The 16,892-nt window shown below is 28.3% G+C and overlaps 1 protein-coding gene and 1 non-coding gene across 5 annotated transcripts; both read left to right on the top strand.

Moving 5' to 3' along the window:
- The first annotated feature begins 4,244 nt into the window (after nucleotides 1-4,244).
- Nucleotides 4,245-16,453, top strand: LOC126909332 (trichohyalin-like). Of its 4 annotated transcripts, none has more exons than XM_050691747.1 (5): nucleotides 4,245-4,321; nucleotides 5,947-6,013; nucleotides 12,629-13,922; nucleotides 15,152-15,472; nucleotides 16,029-16,453. In XM_050691747.1, exons 3-5 carry the CDS (start codon nucleotides 12,879-12,881, stop codon nucleotides 16,326-16,328), a joined length of 1,665 nt encoding a protein of 554 aa, XP_050547704.1. In that variant the 5' UTR covers nucleotides 4,245-4,321; nucleotides 5,947-6,013; nucleotides 12,629-12,878; the 3' UTR covers nucleotides 16,329-16,453. The 4 variants fall into 4 exon arrangements, with proteins under 4 accessions (XP_050547704.1, XP_050547703.1, XP_050547702.1 ...); XM_050691746.1 differs by lacking the exon at nucleotides 4,245-4,321 and adding an exon at nucleotides 5,159-5,556; XM_050691745.1 differs by lacking the exons at nucleotides 4,245-4,321; nucleotides 5,947-6,013 and having other exon boundaries at nucleotides 12,480-13,922.
- On the top strand, nucleotides 6,489-6,562 carry Trnai-aau (transfer RNA isoleucine (anticodon AAU)). Its single transcript has one exon. It is a non-coding gene; the product is annotated as a tRNA-Ile (tRNA).
- Nucleotides 16,454-16,892: the final 439 nt, after the last annotated feature.

Raw genomic sequence — 16,892 nt, 5'->3', positions numbered from 1 at the left:
AATTAAAAAAATTATTGATAAAAATAATATAAATTTTATTATGCATTGATTAGTTCAAAATGGCAATAGTATTTTTAAAAGATCAATCGAATCTAAAAATAAATAATATTTTTTACAAGACGTTAGTTTTGTCTATATTCGGAAAACACGTTTTTGTAAATTAAATTGTCCTAAATTTTTTCAATTGATTTTATGGTGTTTACATGTAGTTTTATGATTGTAAATTGTTGTACGATTATAGATAGTGTAGTAAGTTCTTTGTAAATTATTCCTCCTATTAAGTCCAATTTTAAAAAACAAATTACATCACATGAAACATTATTCTAAATNTTATTCCTCCTATTAAGTCCAATTTTAAAAAACAAATTACATCACATGAAACATTATTCTAAATGAAAATTAAACGATTTTACTATACATTAGTATATTTGGTTTATTAAACTAAAATGTTTGTTTTTTATGGTACACGTTATCGTTGTTGGTGATTCTTGTTGAATGCTAAAGTGTGTAGTGAAAAGGGTGCCACGTAGACAATTCGCAGTAGCGATATCACACTGGTACTTCTGCCGACTTGTACCAGCACCACAGGGTTTCTGCCTCCGTTGATTGGACGATGTTCATTTTTCATTTATTGGCACCCGGACTGCCAGTTAAAAACATTAATTTTACACATACGCACACTTGAGTGTAATGGCACTCAAGATTCATGACCACAAAACTCAACGTGTATATTATATTTTTATTAGCCGCTTTTATCTTCCTTGGGTATATAATACGAACGTGCATCGAACTTCACCTTTATGTGTAAAATATTTTCTGTAGGCACACCAACTTTTGCTGATCATACGAATTATTAACTGCTGGGCTTGTCGGTATTTATTTCGCTTTAAATTATTAGTCCACACATAATATATAGTGTGCGGCAAACACAGACGCTGCTTAATCTATCCGACCAGCTGTTTTCTACCGCCTGTATATATTTTTTTGTGTACATTATTAACCGCGTATATAATTCGAAAAAAATTTTCGACGGATTATCGTTAAATAAAATAAAGATTCATTAATATTATATGTAATATTCGGGCACAATTTATGAAAATTATTGCCTGTAATTAAATTCTTACTGTAAATTTACGTTTCCAACTATGAAATGAGCCTTCTTAGAATAATGTGCTACAAAAAATATTTATCTATTAGATTAGTCTGACATATAATTTTTATGAATAATAGTTTAATTTGATTTTTAAATGTTTATAATAATGTTAATATCGCGTTAAAATTACTGAAAGTGATTTTGCTGTCCTAGGTTGGACTTGTTTCACTTAAATAAAGCACAGATTAAACATAAAATGTATTAAATATATATATTTAATCATTAAATTAAGCAAGTTTAATAATTAGCTGAAAAAAAAACACTGATCAACCTAGAATCCAAGAATGAAATGACATCATAGGGGTGGTAAGTGGGGAATTGGAAGAATTTAGCCTTTCCAAAATTCTAAATTTATTATGTTACTATATAAAAATACAATTTTAAGGAAGTAAGAATTAAAAATACATTTTAACTTGTAAAGTGCATGTCAGTTCTAAAAATGTGAAGAAGTATTTAAACTGTCAATGAAATGAAGAAAAAATATCTTTAGTCGAATAGCATATAGTAGAAAAATAAAATTTCTCATTCGTTTAATAAAATGAAAGTATAAATTAATCGCATTCAAACATAAAAGATGTATTTTTATCAAGTAAAGTTTTATTTTTACATTATTTGTAACACGATATTCACGTGGTTACATTATAATGCGCTAATGGCAAAGAGTGAGTTCTTTGTACAGTGTAGATTTTCTTAACGAATTATTATTAAAATATTGTGTCGTAGCGATCATACGTCGTACTCTATGTGACCGGTCCTGTTTGACGGATTACATTTCAACCTGTAGGGATAAGATCAGTATTTCCCGTGGAGCAAATGCCCCACGTTTTAGTATCATGTGTACACTCCATTTGAACTTAAAAACTAATATTGTTATTATTATTGTATCGTTAACGCGGTTCACATTTCAAACGGCCATAATGAAATATTGTCAGCAGACTACCGATCTGGAATTCGGTAATGGTTTTCTCAGTTCGTCCGAACTTTAGGGTGCGGGGTTGATAGACGGAATTCATAATACTGTTACCTACAAACAGAGTTATACCCACAAATACATCTAACCAATGGATCTTACCGAATCAAATTTATACAATAAAACGTAACACGTGACACATCGTCGTTGGGCCGATTTAACGCAACGGGTGGCCGCTTAGCTATTGTCGACTCGCACGGCGATTACCATTTCATTATTTTACCGATTGTCAGCTTCTCTAAACCTCTTTTTCCATTTAGCGATATCGGATCGCAATACTAAAACGTGACCCAATTGTTCTACCACTTTTTTGACAACTATGAAAACCTAATTAGTCAAAGATGTCGATACCTTTTTAAATTATTTCTGGTCTTTAAAAAACTATTTGATGAAAAAGTTAAATTAATTTTCTATACTGAGCGTTCAGCAAGTAAGGAACCTGNACTGAGTGTTCAGCAAGTAAGGAACCTGGTTTCTTTTGTTCTCATTGCTTGTAACAACTGACTTGTTTCCTCACTCAATGAACACCTTGTATATTTTTGACATCACAGAACCATAATACCTATAGGTATTGTTACTTCAATGCTTTAAAAAATTACCCTCCAACTGAGTAATACTTTATTTTGAATTGAGAAACTCGTTAAGAAACTAAAAGGAAATGAAACTGTAGTTATATAAACTAATAGCCGTGTAACATATATAGGCGCCGGAAACAAGTTTTTTTTTAGTTAAATGAAGACATTCATAGTTATTAATTACATCTAACATTTTAAATGGTATGATTACATTTTATGTTACACTACATGTTTATGTAAATGACAACATTGATTATTTAAAATAAAGTAATCAATTAATGAAGAAAATATAGAAGCGAGTTTCATTTAGATACATATTGTACTACTTAACTTAAATAAAAAGGGTTCATTTGAAAAATATGACTACTAATAAGTACTAAAAACAATTAATTACGTGCAGTTGAGTAAAAATACGTAGAAAGATTATTGTAATAGTTTTTCTACGTATTTTTATTAGTAAACATTGACTCTAGTGTTAAGGGTTAAAAACTAAAATTAGTTTTTCTGAATAAGTTTTGGTTTGAGACTTAAAATAAATGTTTTCTAAGCTAACGTATATGGCAAACTTGAAATCCTTTTGAGTACTTTACTTGTGAACTTATGGAATTCCGTTATGGGTTAATAGCTGTATTAAATCGAAAATAGTGTAGGTGCCTAAACAATTACTTATACCGACAATACTACGATGAAATGAAAAATGCATCAGCAACAGTGTTGATAATGGAGTATGAAAACATATACACAGGCAATAGTCAATAATGAAGGACTATTCTATAATATTGAAATGTAATAGTGTTTTTATGCTAAGTAGATTTTTGAAATTATTCGGTCTTATTTTACGTGGGATTTGTTCACGCCATAGAAGATTATCCATCCAATAATGTAAGTCTTAGATAAATATGTTACATATGATAGTTACAACAACCATAAATTGTATAACTGAACCACTAGTAATGTAGTTGATCTCAGATTATTTTTGATATTATTAATCATTTTGGAAAATATAACGTTGGTAACATATATCGGTAGGCATTATGTATTCATGTCAAATTGAATTTTTCAAAAATTAGATCCAGAAAAAGTACGTGTATCGCTATATAATGTAAATATGATACTCGACGAATGCAATTTAAACGATTATGTGATTTTTTTGCCACAATATTTTTGGTTTAAAAATAATAAATATATCTTTGATGCTTTGTACAAACTATTTGAGTAAAAATGCTAAATTAATGACTTAAAACATTGAAAAACTTAAAAAAGATTGGATTCTTTTGGTTCAATACTCATAAGTCGTATTGATAACAGTTATCTTATTGGTATTTAATATTTTCAGTTAATTAATCGTTTGGTACAACTAGCTCATATCTACTTGTGATTAAATGGATTATTTACACGTTTATGACTTTTGTCGTTTGTACTAAGCATCAACCAGTTATAATTATTAATATTACTTGGTTTTTATCAAAAAAAAATTATTTTATTATTTTATGTTAGTAATATAAATTTTTGAGAATTGATAAATTTCGATAAATTTTACAGTTATTGAAAATTTGGTGTCGATGATGAAGATATTGATTGAGTAATGCATGAATTTGTAGAGAATTAGATGCAAGGAAATAGGTAATGAAAAATTATAATAATTTAATAACACTATCGTGATCAGACGTCGGAGGTCTGTCGGATTAAGTCATCAAACGGCGGCGGATACGGTCGTGACGTATATGCCATCCAAAAATCCCAAGTGAAAAATATGTACTTATAAAATTATTAGTCGTCTAATCTTTTTGTACATCAAATTATTTCATTATGAATTGAGATCCGCCGCTGTTGTCGTTATTCTGGCGTGGAAATTAAATGGTAGATCACAGTAAACAATTAGTATACGTTGGCGCTTAAGGGAAAATGCGGCGGCGGATACGCCCAAGGTTTATATGGGAACTCGGGGTCAGCGAGGGGTCGACGGTTGAAAAAAATTAGGCAATCCGAGAAATGCCCGGGGCATTTTGGATTTTTCTATAATATTCACGAATTATTATTATATATATATATTGTATTTTGTTCTCAAAGGACGGGATCGACTGAGACGCGTTTAAAAGTACTTATGATTATCTTATTGTACCTGTGTAGTATTTTAATGTCCGTGCGCGGACTCGATAAGAATCATTCCTTAGAAAATGACCACATATGAGGTCTTTTCCTAAGTTTCATAAGACGAAACGGATCGGTAATACGTTTACTATTATTATTTTCTTAACAATAGACCCGCCCTTATAGTGTTGTTTTGTGATACAATATGTACGATGACGCCGTCGTATTTTATTAATTACTATTTTACTCGGCATTCGGATGTGTCATACCCACGGATGTATAAAAATATATCGTTTTGTAATATTCATAAACTCTTATTTTTAATTATTCTAAATAATATGTAACCAATATTTTACATCTTAACCATTAACTAAATGTAACCTTTATATTGTGTCACTACAAAGTACTTTAAACTATGCAGATAAGTTTTTCTAGCGCGTGGCTACCTAACACTATTATCATGTATAACTGTATTGTATTAAACATTGTACTATGCCACTTTTGGTATAACTAATAAAGAATCACAGATGGTGTCTCCTGATAATCGAGATCTCCCACAAAAATTACTCTAAATGTTTCCACAAAAACAATCTCAAAAATTATAGCCAGTAGTCCGTCCGCATCCGAATTATTCAAACATCCTCTTCTCCATTCACATCGATTATCAGGGCCTGGAAGTGAAGACTAGAATTTATTTAGTGTTCAAAATTTATTCAAATTCAACTACCTTCGCATTATAAAGTCCTGAATCACACACGAAATCTCAGGTGAGTCATTTTAAAGGTCTATAGACTAATCATTGCTGAGGTGGCTTCAACTATTATACGCTAAGAAATTAATAGTCTATATTTTTGTTGTATTCACTTACATAAGTATTTTAACAGATCCTGACTATTCGTAAGTTTAGTTCAGGTCAGTTCTTAACGAACCCTCCTATCCACACCGTCAGAGATAATTTACTTTCTTTTGTAATAACTCAATTACAAAGAGTCTCGTATATTTTATTGAAAAGTAGCTAAAGGAACAACGGCGACTACTCATCTACTTTTATCATACCTTTTATTACTTATATTTATTTTTTGGGTTACTACATAGTTTAGTATGGAAATTCTTAGTATTCTTTGCAAACTTTTAAATAATTATTTGATGAATTTTAGGTGCAGTTAGCTCAACTTAAATTTAAATTAAACTCATGACAAGCTGTATTATGTATTTAAGTTGAAGGTAAGATATTTAAAAAAAAATGATGTATGGAATCCATCCACGTAGTGATAATTTTTATAAAACCGCTGGTTATATTAATTGTTAGGTACTAGTATTGATTATTGATTTATTTTTCTAATCATTATTTCAAACCCAATACCAGCTAAATCCGAATAGTATAATAAAAATATTGTAAAAAATATCCATTAAATTAATGATGACAATTTTAATTTGTAGTTGAACATTTTTTTTTATTGGTGAATTGTAAAATTGATTTCCAAATTCAAAATTTACTTGTCCGTTCGCTTTTAAAATTGTGCATTTTTTAAAAAGTACCCTTTACCACTTTAATGTTACTCTAAATTCACTTATAAGCGTTGACGACCATTTCGCCTCAATAACTGCACGTTTTAAAAATAAAATGATAATTTAATATTCAACATCTTCCTGTGGCTTCTATAATCTATTTACTTTGAAAACGAAGCGGCGATCATCAGGCCCATTAGCTCAGTTGGTTAGAGCGTCGTGCTAATAACGCGAAGGTCGTGGGTTCGATCCCCCCATGGGCCATTTACTTTTTGTAATATATTATTAATTATTTTACGTTATTAATCATGTTATTTATAAATTATTTTAAGTAAAAAATGAAAATTTCAAAACAAAACTTTATCACTGGTTTTNAGGCGGGAACGCGTGGGGCCTAGTGGGAGACGCGCTCCCCTATTTCGCGTCGTTTTCCGTTCCAGGAAATAGCGTTTTTCGCGAATTTAAGAAAACGGAAAAGGCGAAAAATTCGAAGGAAGTTAGGAAAAGACGCGGGATCGTAAGAGCCGTCGAACGATATCGAAGAAGCGGAAAGAAAAGTGAAATGCGAATTTTAATGCGGAAAAAACGCAATATTTCTTCCAGGTGGACCTTATTTTGAGGGGCTTACGATTTTAGTATATAGAGCGAGACTAGCGATGGGAAATATCGAATAGTAACTAACGAAATATTCGACAGTTGTCCACTATTCAAACTATTCGATTGTCATTAAAAAAATAGTCGATTGTTACGCAATATATTCGAATAGTTTTTAAAACTATTCGATAGTTTATGCTAAAAATAGACTATTCGGTTGTATAAAAACAATTCGAAAATGCCCATCACTAGTTATTACGGTAAAAATGAATATATCGAATTAATTCTTCTTAGTTTGAAGTCACTTATTATTCATGTTAATAAAAATTTAATAATTTATGATTGGAAGAAATAATTTTTTTAACCGTAATATATAATTATCAAGTCATTTAAATTAAAAATATGATTTAGTAAATAATATTTACTAAAATATGATAAAAATTTATTTTTTTTATAAAGTAAATTATTTAAGTTTTATTCTATTTTCTATAATCGTTAAGGGCTCATGAGTAATACTCTAACCTGTCATGATTAGTGGCATGCTATTTTTTTTTTAATTACTTTTTTATGATATCGATATATTTTATAGAAGGGACTCATTTTAGGGTACCATTTCGGAGTCCATATAAGTGTTAATACGGCCCTTGTCATGCTATTTTCGATAATCAATTGATAACTATTATTTATTATATGAAATTTGTATATGATGATGGTATTTTTCTCACAGTAAATTAAACTTAGGTGGTAAGTTAAACCGAATTAGCAGTCTCATGAAAATGTGTAGATCATAAAGTTATCTCATTAAAAGATAAAATCCAATTCATATAGTACTATTTACGCTGCATATAAAAGTAAAAAGAACTAGTTGGTTACTGAAGTCGTTATCAAGTGTTTATTGATATATTATAACACGCTAGGGATTTTTTAATGTCCTCGGGGCCAGTGTACATAATATTAGACGATGATTTTATAGTTATTTTATTCCAATGACGATTTTAATTTTATTTATTAGGTGTTTGTTTTTTACGGTTGTCGAGGCAAATCGCATACATAGTGTAAATAATGGCTCAATATATCCTAAGGGTGGATGTGCTAGACATGGTGTGTTTCTACAATATGGTTTTTATAATTTACGTGTTGGTTTGTTCTTATTTCGAGTATTTCTTCTTCAATTAGGATTTCTAAAACAAACAATAAATGAACGCTCGAGGGAAAAAATAAAAACACAGTTCCATAGCGTTTTCTGATCAATTATCTTCAATCGTAAATATATTCAATCCATCGATTTATCTATCCGTTCGAATTTGTTATCGTTATACGCTTACGAGATTGTTTTGTTCTTCCGGTTTCACGGGGAAACGCCATCTATAACCTCCCACACCAACGTGTCAACTGTTATTTATTAATAGAAACATTTCGACTGTTGATTTGAAGAGAACGAATAAAACAATTTGAATGTTATTTCAATTTTACAGTATTTTAAGAATAATAAATAGGTACTTAAAATTATTTATTTGTGAATAACATCCATAGTTGTGTTAAAAGCAATGTTTTTTTTTTATGAATAAGGAAATATTCGAACGGCTGATAATAATATAATATTACCTTTTTGAAAATAATATTGAAATTATAGACAATTTTTGTATAACATAAATAAAATATATTGAAAATATATTTAAAAAATATTAAATTCAAATGGAATTGGAATGTTAACCATTATTGGTTATAGACAAAATATCTTTATCAAGTTTTGATATAAATGGTGACTAACTTATTAAAAAATCACAGTAATAAAAAAAAGTAAAATATAATAAATAAATAAATAAAATAAAATGTATAAAAATAATGGCAATATATAAAAAAATTTCGTTTGTTAATATGTAAATAAACGAGTCTGTCTATTGTGTAATGAGGAAAATATTTCGAAACTGGTTGTTACCAAAAAATGTTAACAAACTTAATCTATTTTAATTTAATCATAATTTCCACAAGTCTGTAAAGTTTATGAGCCTTGAAAATCAGTAGATTTTAAAATGGTAATGTCAGAAATTTTTTTGATTTTGCCTGGAATTTTTAAAAATGTATTTAACTATATTTTATTTATATAGTATAGAAGTCAACTTGAATGAATAGATTAAATATTTTAATTAGCTTTAAAGACAATATATACCATAATTTGTCGTAGTTTATTCACTAATTCAAAACAAAACCGGTTAAATGAATTTTAGCTTCGATGCGAAGCTAAAAAGATATTAAGTTTACCATGATGTGTTAATTTTTTTTTTGTGTCTGCACTACTTTTTCTCAGTTTTCACTGGACCGAATTTTCTCAATGATACGTTAAAAGATTACTCAACGTATCTAGTTGAAGACATTACCCTCAAAAATTGAACATTTTTCCCTCGTTCCACGTAAATGGGTATTTTATTTTTTTAAAACATTCTAATGAAGTTCATAAATTTTAATTTACGAAAAATCTTACTTTTTATATATCAATGAATCTAAGATGGTTTATAAAATTCATATTTTTCACAGCATAAGTAATGCTGAATATTCACAAATAGTTGTTTTTACATTGTACGTGTTATGCGTAAATAATCTTGTAAGTATAAAGGGTTATTTGTGGTTCGTTTTTATTGCGACTTATATGTTTCATGTAATATACTGAAACAAATTATGTACAAAATTACCATAATGAATATAAAATATATCGACTGTTATAGACATGGAAATAGCAGTGTCAAAAGTACATCAAATTAACTTATATGATGTGGTTCTTCGATAGATGTTGTTAAGTCATATAAAATAATCATTCTATTTGAACATATGTTTAGCTGAAACAAAACAAAAATGAACCTTTAATCTTGAGCATAATGAAGTCATCAGAAAGTGTTTATGATTAGATGGTGAATTATAATTAATAACATCGCTAATTTAGAGGGATTTTAAAGTATATTTTTGCAACTTTTGTTATGTTATGTTAACTTATAAAAGCTATGAGTTGCGATTTTATTAAAAAGTACACTGACAAAATATCGATAGAAGATAAGATTCATAAATAAAAATAACAATATAACAGTTAAAGCATAATATTCACGTCTTATGGTTTTTTATAATATTTTTGACTAAGTATACTATGAATTTTATTGTGTACTCACTTAAAGCTTAAAAATACCATAGGCTCATGTTTGAGTGATGAGGTACAAGATTGCCTAAATATTGTTAATAGAAAAATTAGTCTCGAAAACTTACCAACTGTAAAATAAAATACAATGGCCCCACATGTATATTTTTTAATTTTATCGTTATTTTTATTAATTGAAATGTATTTAAACCGTGGTACCAAAATCGTCAATTTTAATAATTAATGAAAACGTTTAGGTACATTAATGTTGTATTTACTGAGACACGTCGATTTTACTTGTGAAGGTACATTTTTATTCTTCGTTGAAACAATATTTATTGAAATCTTCAGTTTTTTTTACAAGCTTTGTGGTGTTAAGTGTCAAATACGATGTTATGTTTATATTATTCTGTAACCTGCACTTGGGCAAAGAAAGCACTTGTTTTGGGAATTGTGAGGCGGTCGTTATGTCCAGGATACATCCTCTCTCATCCTCCGCCAGTCAGGTCGAGACCCAATAGTTGAGCGTTTTTAGTCATACAGAACGTTTTGTATATCCTTGAATTTATGTCTATAGCATTGTAAAGCTTTATTATGTACAATATCGGAAATCCATGTTACTTTTTATTTTCACGTAATGTGTACATCCTCGGTACTTAAAGGTATTTTATTATTTCATGGAGGTGCCCGGCATGCAATACATAAGAGAATAAATTGTCTTTTCCCCTCTTTGGCCGAACACGAAACGTCAAGTGAACCAGATAACGCTATTAGGACGATATATACGCGCGCGCTCGCGTCGGCTAATTAGTTAGGTCGGAGCTTGTCGTGTTTCCCATTCGCCGCTGCGACAGGTGACATTCATACGAGCGACCGGTTTTCGGTCGTCGCCGTTAATCACGTGTTGTTCCCGTAAAGCACACACAATCAATAGAGTAGGATAGAAAAAAGGGTTTAAGTACTTTGACACGCGCTGAAGGACAAGAATACCGTTCTTAATTTTATTTTTGCACCGTAGTCGGCTACGTGCATTCAGCAACTATAGATAAGAATAGAAATGACAATGAATGGGACAATTGCAAGTAGTTAGTTTTGGACTATAGTTAATCAAAACGTTGAATAAGATGTATTTTTCAAAATGTTTATTTAACAGTATTGTAATGTCGGTTGGTTTAGACACAAGTTCATGATTTTGAAACTACTCGACAGTACTTATAGGATCATGTAATAAAAATTTATGCTTGCTGTTATTTTCAGCTTAAAAGTACATTTATATATTTTTTAATTTAACTGTATATGTGGATGGTTTTATTCGAATATAGAATGAATCGTTTTTATTTCTTATAAAAAGTATGGAGTTTATTGCTTTATGTTAATAAAAATATGTTTATTTTTTTAATATAAAGAAACTTACTGTAGCAAAATTATATAAAAAGCAAAGTCTATTATGTGTCTAGTAGCAGCCAAACAGTATTAATAGTTTTCTAAGAATACATTTTATGTATCTTGTTTGTTAATGATATTAAGTCGAACAGTGTGATTATTTAGACGTTAAATTCGTTAAAAAACCTATTATTGTAATATTATGACAAGGGTCTATAGATTCAACTGTCAAGTCCACTGGAGTTGTTGTCAGTGCTGTTTATTGCTGTTGTTCTATGCACCATATATTTTCAATTATCAATAAAAAGCGTTATTTGTAATTTAACTTAATTTTATCATCCCATAAAACCAGTCGAGAAAAAAATTGTGACATGGGTAACCACTTTGTATCTGACCAACAAAATATTATTGTCCCAGTGTTGATAAAGTACACATTTTAATAATACCTATGTTGCAAAAAATACATATTTCTTCATTCAGATAGTCTCTGCGGGTGACTGTGAGTTCTTCAATACCATTTCTCACGTTGACTATTAAAAATAATGATTCATTTTAACAATTTGTAAAATAAACATTTATGTTTGTTTTGCAAATTGTTTTACCTTATAATATTAATAACAACATAGATTGTTTTGAGATACAAAGTTTGAATTGGTATGTTAATAGTAATTTATTTTTTAAATTCATATATCTTAGATGCCGATAGATAAAGATAAAAAGTAATAAATAATTAATAGCATAATTTTTAAAAAAACGTGTATTTTCATTGTTACCCGTCAGTAATTGTATGTTATTTTTTTAAATTGTATAAATAAAATACACATGGTCTATCACAAAACAAAAATTAATGAAAGTAAAATTTTATATTATTAGTAATCTAAATGTGACATGAATTTTTTAAAGTTTAAAATTATTAGATTCTCTTAAGTGTAATATGATAAAAGTCAATTTATTGACCGAGTTTCCAAAGTAATATAACACACAAGTAAATAAATTTATTGTATATTTGTAAATTGTAAATTTATTAAATCGATATTGTTTTTATTTGAAATGGCTTGAAATTCGATGAAAACTGTTTGTTTTTAGTCAAATTTTTTTATTTGAAAATCATTTTAATTAAAAATTACTCGTTACATTCATGATGAATGAATAATGAAGCTAGTTAAAAATGAAAATTCCAGACGTGTAGAATGGGAATCTAAATGTATTAACGATTATAAATTTTATAGATCACATAAAAATGAATTTGATTCAAAAAATAATAAAGGGACTACACCTGCTGTCAAAAAGTATGTTCCCCAAAAAGAAAAGCATAATTTGAAAAAGTCAGAAAGAGTACACAAAATAATTAAAGGCTTTGAAATTAGCAAAGGAAAATCCATAAGGGAAAATAATGCTTCCGACAAAGAGAAAGAAAAAAGACAACTTCCTAATAAGTTTACCGAGCAAAATAATGTTAAAAACAGCAAAACAGACAATATGAAAAAACAATCTTCTCGGATGTTTTTTAATAGACATTTTTCAAAGTATACATCTAAGCTTCGTGGAAAATTAAGTAGAAATTTTAAATCTTCGTTTAAAAGTACCGGAAAATATGATGAGAGCTCAACTAAGTATAAATCTTACGTCGAAAAAGGTAAAAATAAAAAGGATAAGAATAAGACATCTTTGAAATATTCTTTGTGTAGTATTGGCTTTAAAGACGAAGTTAAGAAAAAAAAACGAACAGTTAAATGTAAGGATTTGCCTGGCCCAGGTACTTATAACCATAGATTTGTATATGACGAGGCATCTCGTTTGCGAAAAGAAGGAAAAGATGTCGACGTATTGTATAAAGTTAAGACTAAAAATGAATCAACGTATGTGATTAACGGCGAGTTTAAGTGGAAAAAAAAATTGACACCAAATGAGATTAGGCAACTTCGAAAAAAGTATAGTGGTGCAAGTTGTACAACAAAACGTTCTAAGGCAAAAAAATCACAAAAAAAGAACACTAAGGCTAATGATGTTATGACTAAACGCGTTGGTCAGCACCAACTAGTAAATGAAGAAGATGCATTGCTCATGGAAGAATTGCATAAACAACAAAAATTAGACGAAGAAAAGAAAAGGAGAATGGATAAAATAAACAAAATCGAAAGAATGAGACAAGAGAAAATAGAAAGAGAAAAACTTGAGAAACTAAAACGAAGGGAACGCTCGAGAGAAGCAGCTAAAAGACTTAGAATAAATACACTTAATAAATTAAAAGAAACTAATTTGTTAAGAGAAGAAGAACGAAAGAAAGAAGCGTTGATATTGGAAGAATTAGCAAAGAAGAAAGAAAATAAAAAAATGATGGAGAAGGCGAAACTTGAAGAGGAAAATATCAAATTAGAAGAAATACAACGTCTACAACAATTGAAATTACAAAAATTAAATACAATAAAACAAAAGGTTAATGTTGAAAATGATAAGCAAGGACTTTGCAACGAAAACTCAAATGCAGCAGAAAAATGTACTAAGAATCTTAACGATTGTGAGGTAATTATAAATTATTTATTGTCAACCCAATAGCTATTTAAATTTTTGTTCTTCATTATTTAAATTTAAATTGTTTATAAAAATGTACTACACATAAAATAATATTTTTAAAATTAATAATGAAATTTGTATTCCGTATTTTATTTACATTGATGAGTCTTATTCTAAAAAAAAAAACAGATAAATGAAATAATATCTTTTTAGTATCAATTATTATAAATAGTTTTAATACTTTGTTTCTAAATTTTATTAAAATGTCGACTTTTTTTGTTTTTATTTTATTAATCTTACAATTTATTTTTTTTTATACTAAACTCAATAATTGAGAATTATAGTAATTTGAATATATTTCATTTAATTAGAAAAATTAGAGCAATAAAAGAAAGAAATGATTATTAAAAAATTATTCTGAAAATATTAATTATGTCATCAAAAGAAATTGATAATTTTACTAAGACGTTTTATTTAAATTTTTCAAAAATTTCAAAATTCTGTTACTAATACAATTTAAATTGTAATTAATCCACCTGATATGTATTCTATACGACTAACAGGTATTGTCTTTATTATTTTTTATGATATTTTTACTGTACATTATTTTAATTAGAATCCATCAAGGTGTGTTCAGGACCATGCACTCATTGAGCGGTGGGTACTTCGAAACGATGATGGTATTAGTGCCATGTCATGGTTACGTCTTGTCACTCATCGTACCAATTGTTTGAAAGGTCATGTGCATAAGCAACTGAGGGATGAATGGTTACGTATAGCTATTGACACAGTTGTTGATTGTATGGTAAAAAAAAAATGTTTACCTTGCAATAAAAAACATGATTTTACTGAAAATATATGTGAAAAACGGGATTTTACCGAAAAAAAATGCAATAAGCAAGATGACGAAAAAATATGTAAAAAGAAAATATGTCAGGTAATTTATTTTGAAATCAACTGTTAGAGTTGAATTATTTTGATATTATTTTAACCTATTAAATATTTAATTGAAATCTGTTTTGACATGAAATAAATGACACTAATTATTTCACCANTGTCATCAAAAGAAATTGATAATTTTACTAAGACGTTTTATTTAAATTTTTCAAAAATTTCAAAATTCTGTTACTAATACAATTTAAATTGTAATTAATCCACCTGATATGTATTCTATACGACTAACAGGTATTGTCTTTATTATTTTTTATGATATTTTTACTGTACATTATTTTAATTAGAATCCATCAAGGTGTGTTCAGGACCATGCACTCATTGAGCGGTGGGTACTTCGAAACGATGATGGTATTAGTGCCATGTCATGGTTACGTCTTGTCACTCATCGTACCAATTGTTTGAAAGGTCATGTGCATAAGCAACTGAGGGATGAATGGTTACGTATAGCTATTGACACAGTTGTTGATTGTATGGTAAAAAAAAAATGTTTACCTTGCAATAAAAAACATGATTTTACTGAAAATATATGTGAAAAACGGGATTTTACCGAAAAAAAATGCAATAAGCAAGATGACGAAAAAATATGTAAAAAGAAAATATGTCAGGTAATTTATTTTGAAATTAACTGTTAGAGTTGATTTATTTTGATATTATTTTAACCTATTAAATATTTAACTGAAATCTGTTTTGACATGAAATAAATGACACTAATTATTTCACCATTTAGTGTCCCCGAAGCTTTCTCTTTTTATTAATTTAATCCTTTGCTTCTGTGTTTTACAACTTAAAAAGTAATGGTTATGCTGCTGAGATGATAATATTTTATTATGTAGAGACGTTCTCAGGTTGTCTTCTTAGGGCCTCTTTTCAAAATGTTCACATAAGACTTTTTTTTACTATTTCTTCCAAAGTATATCGTTACTATAATATGGTAATAATATATTTTTTAAATCCCTTATAATGAAATATGATATACTTATTTTCGTCATGCAAGGTTTTATCTCCCATATCCCCTTCCTGTAAAAATGGCCAAGTAATTATGTCCTACGTGTTTATTATATTATATGATTATTATTATTTGCATTTATTAGTATTATTATAATAAATAATCAATATATTAAGTTAATTAATTTATTAATAAATTGTTCATGTTAAAATTAGGTATCTTCAATTTGTAACCACTCAAAGCCATTTAATGTTCATGCACCCATAACTGTCAATATTGGTAAATCTGCCAAATGTATAGATATTCCTGGTTCTGCGTATTATACAGCGGTAAAAAAGGAAGGAAATTATTATCAAGTTATGAACGTTAATTTTATGGCTAAAATTTCCAAGCATGAAACAGGTACACACAGTGTGACTTGTGTTGGTCAAGTTAAAAGCAATAATAAACATAATTTGGACATCTCAATTCTGTACAAGTGTTTACTAAACAGTATAAATCACGTCTTTGGATAAAAATTAAATATAACTGTTGATAATATTCAAAAAATATCTGGTTTTTATGTAACAAATAAATTTGCAGGCGAAATTTATTTGAAAATTTAAAACTTAGAATGAAATTATCAATAATAGATATTGATTTAACGCAATAATTTCTCTATAATTTTATGTTTTAAACTTAAATTAAGTTATTAAATAATTGTTTTACAAAAGAAAAATAAATTATTATTTTTAAATTAAATAAATAATAAAACTTCCGTCGTAATAGTGTTAGTTATGTGACAATTTCTAATTGGAGAGAATCCATTATATGTTTTTGTTCTTTAAAACATTTGTAATTAGGATTCTGTGACAGTCTGTTTTATCTGATAGTGATTTCTTTGTGTACACAATACTGAATACACTAACAGGACACCTAATAATGATCAGTCGTTTGTATACATTCGTTCGAAGCATTCAATATAATCTTATATGACATCAGATTACTCGTTTGTTATAATCACACATTTGTATAAAATCTATGGGCATACAAAGTCAAGACAATAAGGTTTGAATAGTTACAATAATGTTATTTCCTTT

The sequence above is a fragment of the Daktulosphaira vitifoliae genome, unplaced genomic scaffold (genome assembly GCF_025091365.1).
Source record: "Daktulosphaira vitifoliae isolate Bord-2020 unplaced genomic scaffold, ASM2509136v1 Scaffold_273, whole genome shotgun sequence".
NCBI lineage: Eukaryota > Metazoa > Arthropoda > Insecta > Hemiptera > Phylloxeridae > Daktulosphaira > Daktulosphaira vitifoliae.
This window is presented reverse-complemented; position numbering and strand designations above follow the sequence as displayed.